This window comes from Mirounga angustirostris, unplaced genomic scaffold, assembly GCF_029215605.1.
Source record: "Mirounga angustirostris isolate CCGP_5_RB_7025 unplaced genomic scaffold, mMirAng1.0.hap1 SCAF_2, whole genome shotgun sequence".
Lineage (NCBI taxonomy): Eukaryota > Metazoa > Chordata > Mammalia > Carnivora > Phocidae > Mirounga > Mirounga angustirostris.
In genome coordinates, this window is record NW_026991710.1 from 84,333,054 (window position 1) to 84,353,445 (window position 20,392).

At 40.2% G+C, this 20,392-nt stretch overlaps 1 protein-coding gene across 7 annotated transcripts in view; it reads left to right on the forward strand.

The window, feature by feature from the left end:
- The window catches only part of NFKB1 (nuclear factor kappa B subunit 1), a 114,353-nt gene that overhangs the window by 53,912 nt on the left and 40,049 nt on the right, over nt 1-20,392 (forward strand). For all 7 annotated transcript variants that reach the window (XM_045880673.3, XM_045880671.3, XM_045880672.3 and 4 more), the window contains one exon: nt 11,813-11,961. In XM_045880673.3, coding sequence (XP_045736629.1) covers nt 11,813-11,961 — 149 coding nt within the window. The remainder of the gene's footprint in view (nt 1-11,812; nt 11,962-20,392) is intronic.

Consider the following 20,392-nt stretch of genomic DNA (forward strand, 5'->3'; position numbering starts at 1 on the left):
TGTTGATTGTATGTTTTCTCAGTTTGTAATTGTGGTGACATGTTTTTAAAATGTTCGCAGTTTTACAATGAAGTTTATCTATTAGGTTCCTTCCAACTCAGAAATTCTGTGATCTTAAACTTTTTTTTTTTCCCTTCAGTTTGAAAAGGTGATCTTTGGGTGTTGTCCTGTGTGTCCTATACCTATAAACAGGAATCATAGAATTTTAGAGCTGGAAGATGTATTAGTCATTACGTAGTGATTCTACAAACAAAGACTTCAGGGGCCCGAGGAGGACAGGTGGCTAACCAAGGATCACAGCAGTGGCTGTGGTTAGACCTCTGACTGCTCACTGGAGCACGAAAACTTAGCACTAAAAATTAACCCAGATGTTCTTACCTGAAAATTTGCAGACTTCAGGAAAACATTCTTTCACACATTTAAGAATTTTGAGGCCATTTATATTAAACACAATTTATTCATACTCGACCAACTGTGCTGTCATCCCTATTGTTTTCTCCAAACCTGGGATCACGCTAGAAAATAAGTTAATGGCTTCAGGTGGGTTACATTTTCCTGAGTTTGCACTCCTGGGATATTTTTCAGTGACTTAAAAACGTAAACTGACACGGTGAAGTTCTGGCCGCTTTCTTTCGGGCGGGAGGGTGACAGTGCGTCTCTGGGACGCTGGTGGGGAAAGCCCTCTCCTTGGCAGAGTGTGGCAGGGATAGGGTGTGCGAGGTCCACTTCTCTGATCACCCAGGGCCTGTGGCCCACGCAGCGCTTCCCTCCTCCGGCTCTCACTTCTGTTTTACCTGGAACCGACCTCGATGATTGCTTTCCAGCCATCCTACCACCTTGGCCTAGCCCCAGCACGGTTGGGAAATTGTATGTCAGGGTTAAATCCCGCCTGAGAACTGAATTTATAAAACTTAAAGAGGTTGCCTCTCTGCGGCCAATCTGTGTATAAATGGCAGTTATTTTTCTCAATGGAAACATGCTCCAACAAAATAATCTCCTAAGAAATAAAAATAGGGCCAGGGTTCCATGGCCTCACTGTGATTTCAAGCCAGGGAGTTAGTGGAGTTAGTAGAATTTCACACACCTTCCGTTAAAACTTTTCAGAAACTCCTCCGGGCAATCCCTCCTGGTTCTGTTAGTGAAACGAACCCTGTCACAGGACAGTGACCTCAGGGCAAGAGAGCCTGGTGGGCCCTGCAGTCAGCCCCCTCTCCTCACTGCTCACTGCTGCCCCCCGGGGTGGTTAACCACTTTGCTGCTCCTTCCTTCCTCCTTGTAGCCTGGAGCCTAATATTTTTTCATTCATTAGTTCTTTTATTTATTTATTTATTTATTTATTTATTTATTTATTTATTTAGTGCTGAAACCCGAGATCGAACCAGAGTCATTAATTCTTTTAAGAAGGATTGATTAAATCGATTCTGTTCCCGTGCTGGGGGTTGGGGAAAGGGAAAGAAGAATTAAATAGCCCCTTTGTCCTCAAGGATCAATCAGTTTAATAGAGGAACTAAAATAGGTCCTGAAATAGCTGAAAGATGAAAATCTGTGTTGGGTTTTGTTCACCGCTACCTAATCAGCATCTGTAGCTGGCATGTAGGGATGGCTGAATAAAGTTGTTTGGGTTTTTTGTTTTGCTTTTTGGATGGAAGAATGAATGACCTAATGGCTCCAAGACAAAGACAAACTTGTAAGAGCCAGCTAGTTAGGGTGGTCATAGAAGACTTTGAGGCAGAGATTGGATGTTGGCCTGGATCTTGAGGGAAAGGTAGAAATTTGAAAGCAAACCTCTAACTGGAGAAAAGAGCACAAGCAGAAAAATCAGCAGCATAGCCTCAAAAATAGAAATCTGAGGTTGAATGGGAATAGTGAATAATTCTGCTGGTGCAGGGAGTACATGAAAGAGAAAGGTGGGAATAAGGCTTGAGAGATATGACAGGGCCAAATTGTGTAAGGCTCCAGAATTTGGGCTGGGTTTGGGGGATAATGGGTAGATTATTACATAAGTTTCAATACAAGAATGAGCTGCTATACTCAGCTTTGTGCCTTCGCAGTATAACCCTGGTAACAACGTGCCAAGGGATTTTGGAAGGGAAAGGCACAGGGACACCAGTTGGAAGAACTGCACTGGTTCTCTACGAGTTAAACTCAGAGGTCAGGCTGAGATGGATAAAAACTAAGGCAATGAGAACAGAAGAGAAAGACAAATGCCAGAGATTTGGGGGGCTATGGCCTGGCTGAAATTTGGCAGCTGATTGAGTGTGGAAGACAGCAGAAGAGTCTGAGGTGATAGGGAGGATTCCAGGGCAATTGCTGAGAAGGGGGTGGTTTCATCAAACAGTAGAGTAGGTTCCAGAACAAAGTCGATTAATTCGGTCACGGACAGATGAGTTATAAAGATGTTATGGACAAGAAGATGCTCTACAGACAGCTGGCGGTGTTACAGACGCTTAAAAGGAAGGTAAACACATGGGTTTTAAGTTAAGGAGTTATCTGCTTGGCACAGACAATGCCGGGAGACTAGAAAGGAACATCAAGAGAGTGATCATGGTAAAGATGAGAAGTGGACCAAGGACTGAATCTCTGAAGAAACTTCTCTTTGGGGAGGAAGGAGAGCACCTTAGCAGAAGTGTCCAAAAAGTAGGAGGGTAGAGTTTCTCGAAGGGAATGGTAATACAGCCCAGGTTTCTAAGAGGTTAAGTGGGAATGAAGAATAAGAAATGGCTAGCGGGTTTGGAAACAGGGAGTCCGATCATGACCTTGAAGCACTTTTTCATTGGGGGGATAGGGGATTTAGTTCATTTGAAGGAGAAATACCTTTTAAGAACCTTTCTCACTGGGTTATTAGGGAAAAGATGAAATGAGAGAATCATTCTCTATTTCTCTATTTCTTGGTGTTGTGCCTGGCCCGTAGGTTTGAATAAATGCTGACCTTTACAGTTGTCATCATCATTTATCAGGAAAGCATTTTTTTTTTAGAATAAGGGAGAAGACTAGACATGTTTTGTGACTAAGAGGAAGGGTCCCTTTGAGAGGAAGGGAGGAGGGTAATTGAAGGAGGTCTGAAATGAGTAGGCACTAAGGGCAAAAACAGAGTGGTTAACTCTGGAAAAGGGAACAGACCTACCTTTCTCGGAATTAGGGGAGGATATGTGAAGTAACAGAGACGTTTTGAGCCTGAGGAACAGTACGGAGAAGGAGGTTAAACAGATTCACATGCAATGGTTTCCACCTTCTCAACAAAGTGAGAGGTTACCTCAATTGCAGATAATCTGCTTAAGGCATGAAGAGACAAATGAGAATCACTGTCCTTTATTTTGTGCCTGCCATGTACTGAGAACTATGCTAGACACTTTAAATGATCTTCTTTAATCCTCATGAAAATTCAGAGATTATGTATTTGCATTCACATTATACAGATGGGAAAACAAGTCAAAAAGGCTAACTCTCTTCCCCAGGATCACACAGCAAATAATGGAAGGAGCAGGGATTCAGAGCCAGGACTGTCTGACTCCAGAGCCTGATCTCTATGGAAAGGGAGCCTGGGCGGGGGAAAAAAGGAGCCCCAGTAGATTGAGATCTTGGAGGTGTAGCTGTGCTGTATCATGATCAAGTCCTGCGGGATGGTTATTGCTGTCAGTCACCAGAGTGAACATCAAAGAAGCGCCCTCTCACATGGGGAGGAAGAGACTGTGAAATTGGAGTGGACCAGAAATGTGAATTCTGGGTCCCTGAGGGCAATAACAAGGCACAAAATAGAGGTATGTTTGAGTCAGGGGCTAAGACTTGTTAGCACTGTGGAAGAATGCCTGATGGGCAACAGTTAGGGTGGGGAGAGGGAAGGACATGGGGGTATCTTGGACTTTAAGAGGAAAGCTGCTACCTTGGTTTTCTAAGGGAGATGATTTAAGAGCGACCTTTCCTTCTCTTTCCCACAGCTGCCAGAATTCCTGCCACTCAGCAGTTAGATTCCTCTTACCATCCTGGGGTTCCAGAGCGCCCACCCAGACACCCTTCCACCAACATAGGCTAATGTGGTGCTCTGATGTAAAATAATCATATTCTAATTTAAATAGCCTATTGAGGGGTTACACCGGGGTCTAGCCATGTTTTTCTTTTGGAAAAGATAAAATAATAAGAGAAAGAATGTAGTTACCTTATTTCCACTTCCTACTTAGCACAGCTCTTTAAATTTTAATAAATTGCCTTCTTCCATGGATCACATTTTAATCATAGCTTAATTATTTAATCGTGCATTCACTAAAGAATCAATTATCGAATGCCCACAATATGACAAACATTATTGCGGGCACTGGAGATTTACCAGGAAAGGAATCAGTGTCCCTACTCTGATGAAGCCTCTATTCTAATCGAGAAGAGAGGCAATAATCAATACAAGTAAAGTGTGTTGTAAATTAAGTAGTAATTAGTAGAAAGAAAAATAAAGCAGGAGAAAGGAGCAAGGAATGCAGGGATTGCAGTGGTCAAGTTCCAACAGTGAGCCATGAAAGCCCCCCCAAGAGAGAATGGCATTCTCCAAAGCCGAAAGGAAGGCACGAGAACGTGCAGGTATCCGGAGAAAAGAGTGTTCCAGGCAGAGGACACAGCAAGTGTCGAAACTCTCAGGCAGGAGTTGAGCCGGCCAGGTCCAGAACAGCAAGCAGGCTGATGTGAGTGCTGGGCTGGGAGCAGTAAGAAACAAGATCAAGGAGGAAATGGGGGTGGGGGTGTCAGATCGCCCAGGACTGTTAAGATGGAAAGGCATTGGACGGTTTGGAGTTGTTTTTCTTTAACTTTATATCATGGAAAATCTTAATCATATATACATGGAACAATATAACGAGTCCCCTCGTGCTAATCATTCAGCTTCCACAGCTTTCACTTTGGGAGGACTTTGAGCCCAGGAGTGACAAGACTTGGCATGACCTGACTTGAGCAGGATCACTCAGGAGAAAGGGTGGTGGGGAAGTGCAGCAGGCACAGGAAACACAGTTGGGAGACAGATCGCAGTGGCGGTGCGGAGAAGTGGTCAGAGTCGGGATATTTTTTGAACGGCTGACTAGATATTATGTATTTTATGCTTTGTTGGAAAAAAAAAAAGTATTTGAGCATGCACATAGTGCAGTAAGGAAGGTAAGAGATGTACCAGAATCCCACTACTCTAGACTAAACCCCAGTTCCGAAAAACTGGCTTATAAGTGAACATTTGTAACATGATTGATCCATAAGTTACATGTTGTGTACTCCTCCTCTATTCTTTTGCAACCATGGATGATTGGCCATGGTTGCATATAAAGGGTAAGGATTTATTTGTAGTGCACTAATGAGGTGATAACACCTGTTGAGGTACAAGTCCCAACAATTCTTGCAGTTAGGAAAAGCATGTTACTTATTTTCTGAAAGAATCATGATTTATAAGCAGCTTTATTAATGTAATAAAACTGAAAATTAAAATAGAACAGATAAAAAAGAAACATTAGGTCAAAGTATGACAGAAAACTCAAGAGTTTGAAAGCAGAGTTATAGGTAGACAGATTTTATTCTTCTGTCTGTGTAGTTGATAACACCCTCTTAGCGCATTTTGTTGTGTTGATGGCAGAGTTGCCTTTCTTATTCCAGCCTGACATCTGAGTCATGTGTGTTGTTGGTCAGACAAGTAGGACAGTAAACAAGGTAAAGGAATGTCACTGACTCAATGCACAGCCAGGAGCTCTACTGGAAAAACAGCCATGTCATCAACAGTGAATGGGTCAAAGAGGATATTTTCATATCATTCCACCTTACAAGAACACCTCACTTACATTCAGAAGACATAGGGTGAATTCCGAGGTCCTCTGTTTCTTGGCTGTCTGACCTTGGGTTATATCACTTGTTAATCTGTCTGAACTTCTGTCTTCTTATCTACAAAATGGGGATGAGAGTGTCATCTCTGTCTACCCAAAAGGGTCACTGTGAGGCCCGGGGAGAACCGGGCCGTTTATAAAATAAAAGAGAAGGAAAGAAACTGGTGCCTCCCTGGAACTGGCCATGTGCCCGGCACTGTGTAGTCCTTCAGCAGCCATCTGAGGTCACATTACTAGCCCATTTTGTAGCTGAGGAGCGTGAGGCTCAGAGAGGTTACCTAACTTATGTAAGGCCACAGAGCTAGAAGAAGAAAGAGTTGGCATTTGATCTCAGACTGGATCAACTTTAAATCCCCTACCTTAAAAAGAAAGAACCAGCTTTACTGAGCATCTTCCTACTCTGTGCCAGAAACTGTGTTAGACATGGTTCTGTCCTGTCTCATTTAATAAAGGTGATTCTGTACTTCCTGGGTGCTCAACAAAGAATAAAGAATAGTAAAATCTATTTGTCATCACCAAGAGAAGATGTATAATGAAAACTATTATTTTCCTTCTTTTCCCTCTTCTCCTCCTCTTCCTTCTCCTTCTTCTTCAACCCCCTCCCTGGGCCTCCGCCTCTCTTTCTTCTTTGTTTTATAATCTGAGGTGCAGCCTAACAGAGAAGAATCAAAGTATAGTTGAATGGTGTCTGTGGCATGTTTTTTTTTTAATGAAGGAGCCTTGCAAGAGGACAGGTGCACTTCTGCCATCTCACTACTAACTCTGAGACCTCCTTTCTCACAACACACACGAACAAAACCAAACGAACAGGTTATTCAGGAATAACTGTCATGTCCCAGCACTGTCCTAGGCAAAGGAGAGCTGTACGACACTGGGCAGACGGGGTATTTACAAAAGAAAAAGTCATTGAGCCAGTGGTAGCCAGTGTAATGGAAAATGAGAATGGGCTTTGGAGTTGGACAGACCCAGGTTCACAGGGCTGCCCAGTACTCCAGTTATAGGAACGATGGCAGTTTGCTTCACCTTAATGTGTCTCAGTTCCCTCAGCTGTGGAATGGGGTACCACTACTCACCCCACAGGGCTGACGTGAGGATTGGCTGAGTTAACATGTTCCCTTGCCTTCCGTAAGAACAGTAAGTTAGGAAGTATAGATGTATGTGCTCTGGGTGTTTAACAAGCAAGAGAGGTAAGCCAATAACCTTTAAGTTGCCCATTGGTTTTACCATCTTCTTGTTGCAATAAGTTGCATTTGCTTTTCCTGCCCTACTCCAATCACATTCGCCCCAAAGGCGACAGTCATGGAGTTTTTTGAGCTAAAGTGGTGAGGAGAGTGCCATGGAAGATGCATATTTAGGTCCTACCTTTGAAGAACGAGTGGTTCTAGATAGGGAAGAGATGGGAGGGACACCCCTGGGGATTCGAACCACTTGCAGGAAACCCTAAGAAGTGGTGATGAGTATGGCTTGGGAGGACAGTGAGGAGGACTCTCACCACAGAGCCATTGTACATGCTGTTCTCAACCTGCTGTCTCCTACCCACCCCTTCCCTTGTGACACTCCCGCCCCTCTTTCAGAGCTCAGCGCTCATTGCTCCCTCAGGAACCTTTCTCTGACTTCCTGACCAGGTCAGATCCCTATTATGTATGTCTTTTGTAAGGGCTTCACAGTTAGGTGTGTATATTTCTCTGTGAGTTTCTTTGAGGACTATCAGCCCGGCTCTTTAATTCCCATCAGAACAGAGGTTATGTCTGTTTTGCACTTACATTGTATCCCTTCACTCCCCGAACTGCTGTAGTGCGTGACACCTAGAAGGGGCCTAAGAAACACTCACTGAATAAATGGGTATGTTTTGCTTTTCAGTGAAGTAATAGTCTGGATAGGAGAAAGGGTTTATATTTGAGATTGCTAATCCCATTAGGTGCAAGCGCTGTATTCACTCATTTAATCTTTAAGAACAATTTGTGAAATCAAGTGCATTTCATTTCATTTTAAAGATGGGGAAATTGATGTCCAGAGATGTTAGCCATCTTTCCGTATTGACCCAGCTATAGAATAAGTGGCAACAGAGGGATTTGAGCCTGGCAGCTTGACATCAGAGCTCTTGTACTGAATCAGGTTGCCCCGTTGCTTTAGCGGAAGAGGGACAAAGTTAGGTACACAAGTAAAGTTAGGATAGATTTCTGTTTGAAAATTACGGATTTTTTTCCTCCTCCTTCTGGTCACTTATCATCATCATGGTTATCACTTCATGAGAAAAACTAAGCAGAAAAGAACTCCTTCGTGTGTCACGTTGCACACTCATGTTGACTCTTCTGCCAAAGTGATTCAGTCAAATTTCCTCAGTAAGTAAACCGGACATTTCAGATTTTGATTCCCAGAAAATTTTAGGCTACTTCTCTTAGTCACCTGTTAAGAACCAGTATGAACTTTGCTAGAGCATGACAGAGAGTAACTTTGAATAAAAGGAGGTGATTTGATTAAGTTTGGTATTATATGCGACAGTAGGTTTCTGTTTTTTACTCAAAAAGCAGATCTAGCCTGTGGTTGTCAGGACTATTGTGTCATAAAGCTCCTGGAAGAAAGGTTTAATTTCATCAAGGAAGCTGAGAAATCCTGAGCACCTCCAAGAATGATAGCTGTTACTATAATAACACAATTTATTACTAAAAAATTAACAAAGCCCAATAAAATATGGCACTCTGGGAAAAAACAAAAACTTAACCCTAGGAACAAAAGTGACTTGAATTGGTCATTTATTCCAGCCCCTGCCTTTAGACAAGATTTTTAAAAAATCATCTCAGGGCTGTTATATCTCTAGGTAGGGAAGTACATTACAGTAATCAATAAGATAATAGTTAACACTGTATATTGCTCTTATGTACTGGGCAGCGTTCTAAAAACTTTAAATAATTTGATCCTCACAACAAACCCGCAAGGCCCTATTTTTATCCCTATTTTACAGATGAGGAACTGAACACTGCCCAAGGTCACACAGCTAGTAAATGGTGAAACTGTCTTCAAACCTAGATAGTCTGCCCTTGAAGTACACGCTCTTCCAGTGTCCCTTGGTAGCCGATTACTCACATTTTCACCTTTGTCTCCCTGGCTTTCACTGAAAGCTTAACTTGTATTTAAGCCCTTAGCATGTAAGAGCCTGCTATGTTCAGACTCTTTCAAAAATAACCCAGCCTTCCTGGCAGATACAGTTGCTTTCTGTAACTTAATTTTCAAGGGAACCACTATTCAAAGAAGTAGGGAGGCTGAATAAAAATAACCAAATTCTCTGTAGAACAAATGAATTTCTGGATCAGTTGCAAATAGCTTTCAGTCATGGCAGCATTCTCTGAAGTATGCCCTCCCCTAAGTTAGAATTCCATTGTCTTCATTTGCCATACAACCTGAAAATAGTATCATTTTTTTTCTGTCCCCACACTTCAGCTTTCTTCTTTCAGTCAGTATTTTGGAAAGTCCACAAAACCCAGGGGCCTCCCTGTCGTTGCCCTGTGGTCGGTGTAAAAACCAGATGATGCCATGCTGACCTGAAGTCTTTTAAATGGATCGAACTGCACATTAGTCACTGGCAAAGTTTTCAGGTCCTTTTACCTCAGAGACTACTCAGTTCCTCATTCTTGCCACCCTTCAGTCATGAAGTAATAGCAAGAAAAAGATGTGAGTACTTTTTGAGGACACCTCCTACTCTTTCCTTCAGGGCTAGTGACTGATTCCTTCAGAGTGGTGACACTGAAGGGTCCTGATATCCAAAGGCATTGGGCTCTAATTGCTAGATTCCTTCTGGTGTTCTGCTTAAGTGGAGAGCCTACCTGATTTCACCCAAGTGAAGCATTTCATCATGCCTTACACTGTTGCATTCCTGTGCTTCGAGCACTTAGGAGTGAAATTACATGGTCTGTTGAGTGCTTTTCACTGTTCATTTACTGCTAAAGAAGTCCCTGTAGAATATGTCATCATAACAAAGGCTGATTTCACATGCTGACACCAAGGCCCAGGACCGGCATTGGCAATCCAGGGACTATTGCAGGCACAACAACCAAGTTTGGAGCAAACCCAGAACTTTTCATTCCCTGTCCTGCCCTGAAGGGCAGAGGCTTTCTTCTGCCTGTTTTAAAAGGGAAAACACTAAGTTCATAATTATCTTTATGCCCAGAAGGCTTTTTTAAGTGCTATACCTGTTCTATAAATTATTTGTGCTTGGAGGTGGCAGTCAAATCCAAATTTAATCCTCAGCATTCTTTGTCATGAGCTTGCTCTGCAAGGACAGGAGGCCACTTCGTAGGAAAGGCCTTCTCCTTGGGAAGGTTTGGCAGCAGCTCTGGGCCAAAGTTCAGGCAAAGAGGCCCTAGTGTTTCCAGGGGAGCTATACTGTTGATTAGAAAGGATTCTGTCCTTTGCTCAGGGTGGGAAACTACTCTCCCCAAAACCCTCTGCCAGACAATCCCAGCTCTGATCAACTTCTCCTCAACTCTTGCAGTGAGAGATTGCATTGGGAAAAAATCCATATTGAAAAAATGCTAACAAAACCCTGCTTCAATGGAATATGAATCCATTTGATGATATTTATAGTAGAAGTAGACTGGTTGAAGGGGATTCTGTGTTTTTCCAAGAAATTTTATTGGCAAGTGTAGATTCTTCCTCAAGTTAATGTTGGAAAGACTTCCATCAAGGATTCGTTGCTAGATGGGATTTCAGTCTCCTTTCTTTTCCTTCCAAGCTATGGGCTGCTTGTACAGAATAAAATATTTCTGATGATTGTATAGTTGGGAGATCCTGGATATAGGTCAGTCACTTCTTCAAAAAGAGACAAGATGAGCTAAGGAAATAGGATGACCGGCTCTTCCCAGTGTTAGCCCTGAAAGCCCTGGAAACCCCCTCAGTCCCAGGCAAACCAGGATGGCTGGTTACCCTTTAAGGAAATATAGTGCATTTTCAATAGTTAGGCTGAATTTATCACAGTATTCTGACTTACAGGATTCGGGAAAGTAAAAATAAGGCCGTTGGTCCATTCTGTTAGTATGATTTTAGTACTGGGGCTTTCTCAAGGGAGGAATCTGTGGTCTACTAGAGGGGGCTGGAGGACCAACTAGAGGAGAAAGGGTGCCCAAGCTGTCTTTGCTTTAAAATGCCATTTTCTCCGTGCTACTTCCTTTTTATGGCTCCTGTCATCATTTTAAAGGTATGACAGTTAAAAAGATAAATGACCTTAAATAGAAAAATCTGGTTTTATAAAACAAGAGCTAAATAGGTGTCAGATCTAAGGATTGGCAGGTAGGGAGTGCATTTATTTGAATTGAAGAAACTTACTATGACCTGGACTTATGTAGCTCAGTTATCAGAGCTCATAGCGGAGAGTGCCGACGAAGGCTGCAGTGTCCAGACCATCACCACAGGCCAAGTCCATAGGCTTGGATATCCATGGCCAACCTTCAGAGCCAGGTCCCTGGCAAGAGTCTGTCTCCTGCCTAATCTCATGGCAGAGACTTGGGGTTACACTGCTTCTGCTTCCCTCCCTCCTTCCCTCGATTTCCATCAATCCATCAACCCCACTTCCCTTCCCATGGATCTTTTACCCAGCATTCATTCATGACTGAAAGTTGTGATGAGGGTACAGATGGAAACGTGTTCTCGGCTCATAGGAAGGGGGATGCTTCATGGCTACACAGCATCCTCTACGAAGTGCTGTTCCAACTTGAACAATACGTGCAACATTTTAAGTGGCCTGCTTCCTGGAGTATATCCTCCATACCCAAAACAACCAACATTAGCATTTTACTTTATTTCCATCCCGTCATTTGTTCATCACATTTTTTTTATTAAAAAATGGAACTGTGCTCATATATGTACAGGTATGCCCAATTTTGTATCATACTTTTTACACTTACTGGTTTGTCATAAACATTTTTCCATGTTGCGGTATAGTCAGATGTACTAACTTTTTAAATGTGCTTCTTACATAGATCTGCAACTATGTGGGACCTGCAAAGGTTATTGTTCAGTTGGTCACAAATGGGAAAAACATCCACCTGCATGCACACAGCCTGGTGGGAAAACACTGTGAGGATGGGATCTGCACTGTAACTGCTGGACCCAAGGACATGGTGGTCGGGTAAGTGAGGGTGTCTGATACTGTGGGAGGCAGGAGCAGATGCAACATGGCACCTGGGGACTTTGACTGAATATGTCCTTTTCATTAGGAACCTTCCCAAGACTCAGAGGTCCTTAAGATGAAACTGTGAGCTCTCACTTGGACTCCCAAGGAAAAAGAAACCCACATGTCTGGGTTTTCTTGAGTTTGCATGGTGGTTCTGGCCTAATTATTTATAGCACCCCCTTTCAAAGTCTCAGAAGTGGCCCAGTTTGGATGATAATTTATATGGTCACTTACGCTATGAGGCATTTGTGCCACTTTTAGCTGTATCTTCCTTCTGGAAATAAAATAAGGACAAATTAGAAGAAACCGAACTATGGCAGAAATAAACACCTTATAGGTTTTATACTCTTGATGATTCTTTTAATGAACTGTTGAGTCTGGATTTATAGGGTGAACATTTTGAGCATGTAAAAGATAGATAAATATTGTTTCAGTTCTCTGCTATTTAGAAAGTGTACACAGAGAAAAAGCGTAGGAATGCAAATTTGTTTTGGCATTCATTAGACTTGAAATGTAAATACAAAGGGACATACTCATTTAAGAGTTAGTCAGACAGACAGAACAAGCAATTTTAAATGAATGAAAGATTGTAAAATAAATTCAGCCCAAAAGGAGTAAGAAACTTTAAATTAATTTTGTTTAATTCTTAAGAATATCCTTCTAGGGTTTCCTAATACTGGTTTAAACAGTTAATGATAAAATCCCAGTTAATCTGGACTATTCACTCAAAAGAAAGGAATTGTTTAAATCAACCATAATTAAGCATTTCAGGCTTTGAATTCCAATCAAGTTTTAAGTTGGTTGTTATTGGGGAGGTTGAGCTTTCATGTTCCTAGGTATTTCTTTGTTTGACTGTGAAAATATTCAAGTGTGAAAAACCTAGAGAGAGAGCTTTCTTTTAAGTCACGAAAATCTGATTCTTTTGATGTTAGAAAAAAAAGACTCTAGATTGGAGGAGGAGGCTTAAATTGATTTGAAAAATTCAGTTGTGCTTTATATGAACTTGTTTCAACATTCTCTTGAAAGGCTGGCCTGTTTCCTGTTGAATATCACAGTTGGTTCATCGTCTGTTTTGGAATACTCTTACAGTTCCCGGCTGACCTGTGAGAGCTTTGAAATGCAGGGTAATTGTCAGAGTTTCAGACTAATTGATCACTTAGTGTTTCTGCGGATTTATCCGAGTAGGGTGCTGTCAGTTTGAAGTGTTGGTCCTGTTTAATCTGTGTGATAATCATATCCTTTAGAGGAAATTATAAATGAAGTTCTTAGCTAATAATATTTGTTATTATAAAACGGCCAGTATGTTGTCTATAATTTGGTGTTTCTGTGGCTTGGCTTATAATCTTCTAGGATTTTAGAAGGAACTAATGGTTATTTGGTTTGAAACCTACAGCGGCAATAGAAGTAAGTTCCCTGTTTCTAAGGAAGGGAAGAAAATCCTTTACTCTCTTGCAGTGGGGTTTTGTCATTGGGAGAACTCATTCATTCAACAAACATTTTGAGCATCTTCACTCCTAAGTTTGATCATCAAGATGTCTCATCATAATGCTGTGGGATTTTTGTAATCCCTAAAAGAAATTTAGTCAAGAGGATGCCACGTAAGAGTTACAACAGTCTCAGTAGACTTTCTTATTTAGAGTGTTCTGTGAAACACTGGTACTCCCTTTATAATTGATTTTTAGTTGAGAAACTTTTGCTTACAGTGTTTTCTAAAATACAGCAATTCCTTCATGATTTGTCTCATTTATTTATTTAAGTTTCCAATGTCAGAACCTGTTGCATTTTAGTAGAGAGAATATGCTAGTAGTCTGGAAACCAGAATTCTCTTTTCTTTTCTGTCACTCTCAGCAGTAGGGTTAGGGGCAATTTGTATGACTTCTTGAGCGCTTTAAATCCTTCCCTTATAAAATATGAGTGTTGGGCTACAGAGTTTATCTCCAGGCCCTTTACCTCTCAAAAATTCCAGACTGAGCTAACATTAGCTAATATTATGAAACAACATGAGCTGACTTGCAACATATGTATTTATGGAATGTCATCGATTACTATTATTTGGTTCTAACTTGTAGGTAAGAATAGCACCTAGAGAATTTTAGGAAGATAGCCAGAGTTATTCCTTAGACTTGTCAATACTAGAAATGGAACCAAGATAACCTGTCTTCAATAATACAGCTTAGGCTAAGAGTATATATTCATGAGCAGGGCACCAATCCAACATATCAAAAAGAATATATAAAGAATAACTCAGGGGAGATAAATAACTTTTAAATTATCAAAGCCAGAGGGAAGGTTGGGGGGAGGGTGAAATAGATGAAGGGGATTAAGAGTACACTTATCTTGATGAGCACTGAGTAATGTATGGAAGTGTTGAATCACTATATGCTAACTATACTGGAATTAAAATTTAAAAACTAAAAGCAAATTAAAAAAAATAAGTTATCAAAGCCAAAGAAATACTTTTCTTTGGGGTTCTCAATAAAATTTAGTTTCTATTTTCAAAGATACTTTGTTATCTAGATTAAAATATTCATGTTTTAGATAACTTGAGTCACAACTGTAGGTTTGAGTGCTTACATTTGGGGGATTTTGCCTTTAAAAATTTTTTTATTTAGCTTTAATTTTTTACATTTTATTTCTTACTCATTTATTTAGTTAGCTTTTAGTGCCTGTCCTCATAAAAATAATTTTAGTTTGGTATTTTATTTTTGACCTTGAATATCAACGGTTTGTTTCAACAACATTTTAGTTCTCTGAAATTTTCAATGGAAACTATCTGTTACTTGACTTTGCTTTAAGCCACCTTCCTCACCAATAATCACCACACCCTCTGTTTCCTGGCAGCCCTGATTTAGAGAGATCTGAAGTTTTTTTATCTTTTTTTTTAACTAATATTTATGGCATGTACCAATTGGTAAGCACTAGTAGTGGATATATAAATACAAAAGAGAAACAAGGCCTCCCTCAATGAGCTAGTGCAAACTGTATTAAATTGGTGTTTTTGTAGGTTTAAAAACAATTGATTATTGGTAGTTTTATAATGTTAACCTGAATACACAGAAAAGATGCTGGTTGGAGAAAATGAACAAAGTATGGACTGAGATTGGAAGTGTCCAACTTCCACATTAGGGTGTAGATTGTGAGTCAGTGTGCTTTTGAACCTTGCGCAAGCTATAAAAGTCAATGTTTGTGTCCTGAGAGGAAGAAAGGCCAGAGAGAGGGGCCCTTTTAAAATCCCAAACTAATGAACCTACCCAGAGGGCAGCAGTAATCCCTGGATGATGAAGATGATGATGGAAACATCTGGCACAGTGTAGAGGATTGCAAACCTGACTGCTAATTAAAGTCACCTTTGATCACTTTATGAAAATACTGAGCCAGGCCCTCCTCTCAGAGATTCTGATCTCATTGGTCTTGCCTAGCATAGAGCGGTGGTTCTCAAACTTTAGGTGCATTGGCATCTCCTAGAGGATTTGCTGAAATACAAATTACTGAGCCCCACCCTCAGAGTTTCTGATTGAATAGGTTTGGGATACAGTTTCAAAATTCGCATTTTAATAAGTTCTCAGGAATCACTAATGCTGCTGGTCTAGAGACTACACTTTGCCAACTACTGTATAGAATATGGCATTTTGAGTAAGACACAAGATTGTAGTCCCAGTCCTATTAATAGCTGTGATAGCCATTTGTGTCAGGTTTTACTGAAGCAAAGTATAATTTAAATACTGTAATATTTACCCTTTAAAGTGTACAGTTCTATGAATCTCGACAAATACTGGAATAAGAACCCCAGTCAAGGTATAGAATAGTTCCATTGCCCCCCCAAAATCCTGTGTGCCCCTTTGGAGTCAACTCTACCTCCCACTCCAGGCCCTGGCAACTCCTGATCTGTTTTCTATCCCTATAGTTTTGCCTTTTCCAGAATGACCTAGAAATGGAATCATGTAATATGTAGCCTTTCTGAGTCTGGCTTCATTCACTTAGCATAATGCATTTGCGATTCCTCCAGCTTGTTGTGTATTGGCAGCTTATTGCTTCTCATTACAAAGTAGTATTGCATTGCACTGATGTATATGATAGTTTGTCAGTCCAGTTGTTGAAGAACGTTTAGTTTATTTCCCGTTTTTGATGACAGAACCACTTTTTGTGTGAACATAAGCTTTCGTTTCTTTTGGTCTTAGGTAAATACTGAAGAGTGGAATTGTAGGGATGGATCCTAAGGGCCCATTTGTTTTGATAAGAGACTGCCAAATTGTTTTTCAAAGTGGCCGTACCATCTTGCATTCCCATGTATTAACATTTATGATCCTCAGTTTTTTCAGTTGCGCGTGGTATTAGCAATGCCTGCTCTTGTTTTCTTTTACATTTTCTTCTAGAAATTTTCTAACATACACAAAAGTAGAAGAAACCACAATGAGCCGTTACTGTACCCATCACCCAGCTTTGGCAATTAATTATTACATCTTGATTTAAATATACCTCTGCCCAGATAGCTTTCATTTGTTGATACCTGATCGAGTTACATTCTGTTAAGAGAATGCTTGGTAGGATTTCAATCCTCTTAAATTTATTGAGACTTGTTTGACAGATCAGAATATGGTGTGCTTGGCAAATGTTCCTTGTGCACTTAAAAAGAATGATTAGTCTAATCAAGTTGAATGCATGTTCTATAAATGTCAAGTTTTAGTCAAGTTGTTTGATAGTGTTGTTCAAGGCTTCTGTATCCTTACTGACTTTTTCCCTACTTGTTCTATCAGTTATTGAGAGAGAGGTGTTGAAATCTCTGATGATATTTATAGATATATCTATTTCTTCTTCCAGTTTATAAGGTTTTGTTTCTTGTATTGTGAAGCTCTTTTATTAGATACATAAACATTTAGGATTCTTATGTCTGCTTAATGAATTGATCCTTTTATGGTTATGAGATGACCCTCTTTTATTCCTGGTAATACTTTTTTGCTCAAAAATCTACCTTGACTAGGGGCACCTGGGTGGCTCAGTCGTTAAGCGTCTGCCTTTGGCTCAGGTCATGGTCCCAGGGTCCTGGGTCTGAGCCCCCGCATCGGGCTCCCTGCTCAGCAAGAAGCCTGCTTCTCCCTCTCCCACTCCCCCTGCTTGTATTCCCTCTCTTGCTCTCTCTCTGTCAAATGAATAAAATCTTTAAAAAAGAAAAAAATCTACCTTGACTGATACTAATATATAGCTATTTCACCTTTTTTTTTTTTTTTTAAGATTTTATTTATTTATGCAGGAGAGAGAAGGCACAAGCGGGGGGTGCGGGCCAGGGAAGGGGCGGGCAGAGGGAGAAGCAGACTGCCCGTTGAGCCGGGAGCTCATCTCTGGGATCATGACCTGAGCCAAAGGCAGACACTTAACCAACTGAGCCACCCAGGCACCCCTCAGCTTTCTGCTGATTAATGTTAGCATTGATTTTTTTGCCCATCCTCTTAGTTTTAACCTATTTGTGTCTTTATATTCAGAGTAAAGATCCACTGCATATAGTTGGGTCTTACTTTTTTTGTTCGATTTGACACTCCCTGCCTCTTAATTGAGGTCTTTAAATAATCTCTATTTAATCTGATCACTGATAGGGTTTGGTTTCACTCTACCATCTTTCCTCTGTCTTCTTTTAGATTAATTATTTGCTATTATTTTATCTCCTTTGTGGTTTATACCTCTTTACAGTTTTTAGAAGTTGTTTTACAGCTTCCTATACTATCTTTAACTTATAATAGTCTACCTTTAAGTAACATTGTACCTTTTCATACATAGTATATGAACAGTACTTCCATTTCTCCTTTCTCAGCCTATGTACTATTGTGTACTCTATTTTACATCTACAGATGTGATAAGTTCCACAATATACTATTTTTTTAATTTTTGCTTTAAATGCTCAATTATCTTTTTTTTAATTGGTTTCGTAAGTAGAATTTAGGGAGTCATTGGTTGCATATAACACCCAGTGCTCATTACATCAAGTACCCTCCTTAATACCCGTCACCCAACAACCCATCCTCCACCCACCTCACCTCCAACAACCCTCAGTTTGTTCTCTATAGTTCAGCATCTCTTATGGTTTGCTTCCCTCTCAATTTTCATCTTATTTTATTTTTCCTTCCCTTTCCCCTGTGTTCATCTGTTTTGTTTCTTAAGTTCCACATATGAAAGAAATCATATGGTATTTGTCTTTCTTTGACTTATTTCGCTTCGCATAATACCCTCTAGTTCCATCCACATTGTTGCAAATGGTAAGATTTCATTTTTTTGATGGCTGAGTAATGTTCCATTGTATATATATACCATGTCTTCTTTATCCATTCATCTGTCGATGGACATCTGGGCTCTTTCCATAGTTTGGCTATTGTGGACATTGCTGTTATACATCAGGGTGCATGTGTCCCTTCGAATCACTATTTTTTTATCCTTTGGATAAGTACCTAGTAGTGCAGTTGCTGGGTTGTAGAGTAATTCTATTTTTAACTTTTTGAGGAAACTCCATACTGTTTTCCAGAATGGCTGCATGCTCAATTATCTTTTAAAAGAAATTTTAAATAAAGAAAAAAGTATTTATATTTAACCACCTGCTTATCATTTGCAGTGCTCTTCATTCTGTTTCATAGGTCAAGATTTCTGTCTGGTAGCATTTTCTTCTGCCTGAAGCCCTTCCTTTCCTTTTTCTTCTACTGCTGGTCTGCTGCTGATAAATTCTTCAGTTGTCATACATCTTCAAACTCTTTATTTTGTCTCTGTTTCAGAAAGATGTTTTTGAAGAGTATAGAATTCCAGGTTGACAATGTTCTTTCACATTCTTCAAATATGCTGCCCCAGGGTCTTTTGGCTTGCCTTGTTTCCAGCAAGAGGTCTGCCGTCATTTTAATACTTTGTTCCTCTTCACGTAGTGTGTCATTTTTTTCTCTATCAGCTTTTCAGATTTTCTTTTCATTAATTTTCATTTCTCTTCACTAGTTTGAAGCAATTTTATTATGGGCTTTAGCATAGTTTCCTTCATTTTTTTTTGTGCTTTGGGGTTCATTAAGATTTTTAGATCTTTGGGTTTAGAGTCTTTAATTAAATTTTAAAACGTGTCTGCCATTATTTTTTCAAAATATTTTTTCCATCCACTCCTCTTTTTCCTCTTCTTCTGAAACACCAATTATCTGTATATTTGGCTGTTCGAAATTGTCCCATAGCTCACTGGTGATCTGTTATTTTTAAAACTTGTTCTTTTTCTTGTGTTTCATTCTGAATTGTTCTGTTACTGTGTCCTCAAGTACACTAATCCTTTAGTCTATAGTGTCTAACACATTTTTATTTCCATCTAGTGTATTTTTGTTTTCAGCCATTGCAGTTTTCATCTCTGTAGGTTTGTTTGACCTCTCTTTTATATCTTGCAAGTACTCCTTAACATATTAAAGTTCTTTACCTTCTTAACCATATGGAATATATCTATAATAGCTATTTCAATGTACATATCTACAAATTTTGTGTTCTCTCTCATTTCTGGATCTGTTTCTATTGATTCATTGTTATCCTCATTATAAGCTGTATTTTCCTGTGTCTTTGCATGCCTGGTAACTTTCGATTGATTGGTATACGTTTTGAATTTTAGGTTGTTGCATGCTGACTTTTTTTTTTTTTTTTTTTGGTATGCTTTTAAATATTTTTGAACATTGGAATGAAATTAAATTTGCGAACAGTTTGATCCTTTCTGGACTGACTTTTAAGCTTTGTTAGGAAAACCAGATCAACCTTTAGTCTAGGGTTAATTTGACACCATTACTAAGCCAATAACTTTCTGAATATTCATCCTGTGATTCATGTATTACAAGATTTACTGAACTATTCCAGCCCCACTCTGCTCCAAGAAATGTTTTGCCTGCTCCTTTCTGCTGGTTTTTTCCCCCAGTCTCTGGTTGTTTCCTCACACACATGCTCTGACCGGTACTTAACTGAAGACTCAAGGCAGGGCCACTGTACATCTCTGAATATCTCTCTGTATGTGGTTCTTCTCTGGTTCTCTGCCTGTGAGTTCTAGCCTCTTTAGCCTCCTCAAATTTTTTTTTTTTTTAAAGATTTTATTTATTTGAGAGAGAGAGAATGAGAGACAGAGAGCAGGAGAGGGAAGAGAATCAGAGGGAGAAGCAGACTCCCCGCTGAGCAGGGAGCCCGATGCAGGACTCGATCCTGGGACTCCAGGATCATGACCTGAGCCGAAGGCAGTCGCCTAACCAACTGAGCCACCCAGGCGCCCCTAGCCTCCTCAAATTTTTATCTGTCTCCAAAACTCAGGGAGATTACCAGGTCCTGTTTAGGTCTCCCTTCCTATGCTGCAGCCTGGAAACTCTAGGCATTAACTCAGCATTATTGTAGGATTCACCTTAGTTGTTTT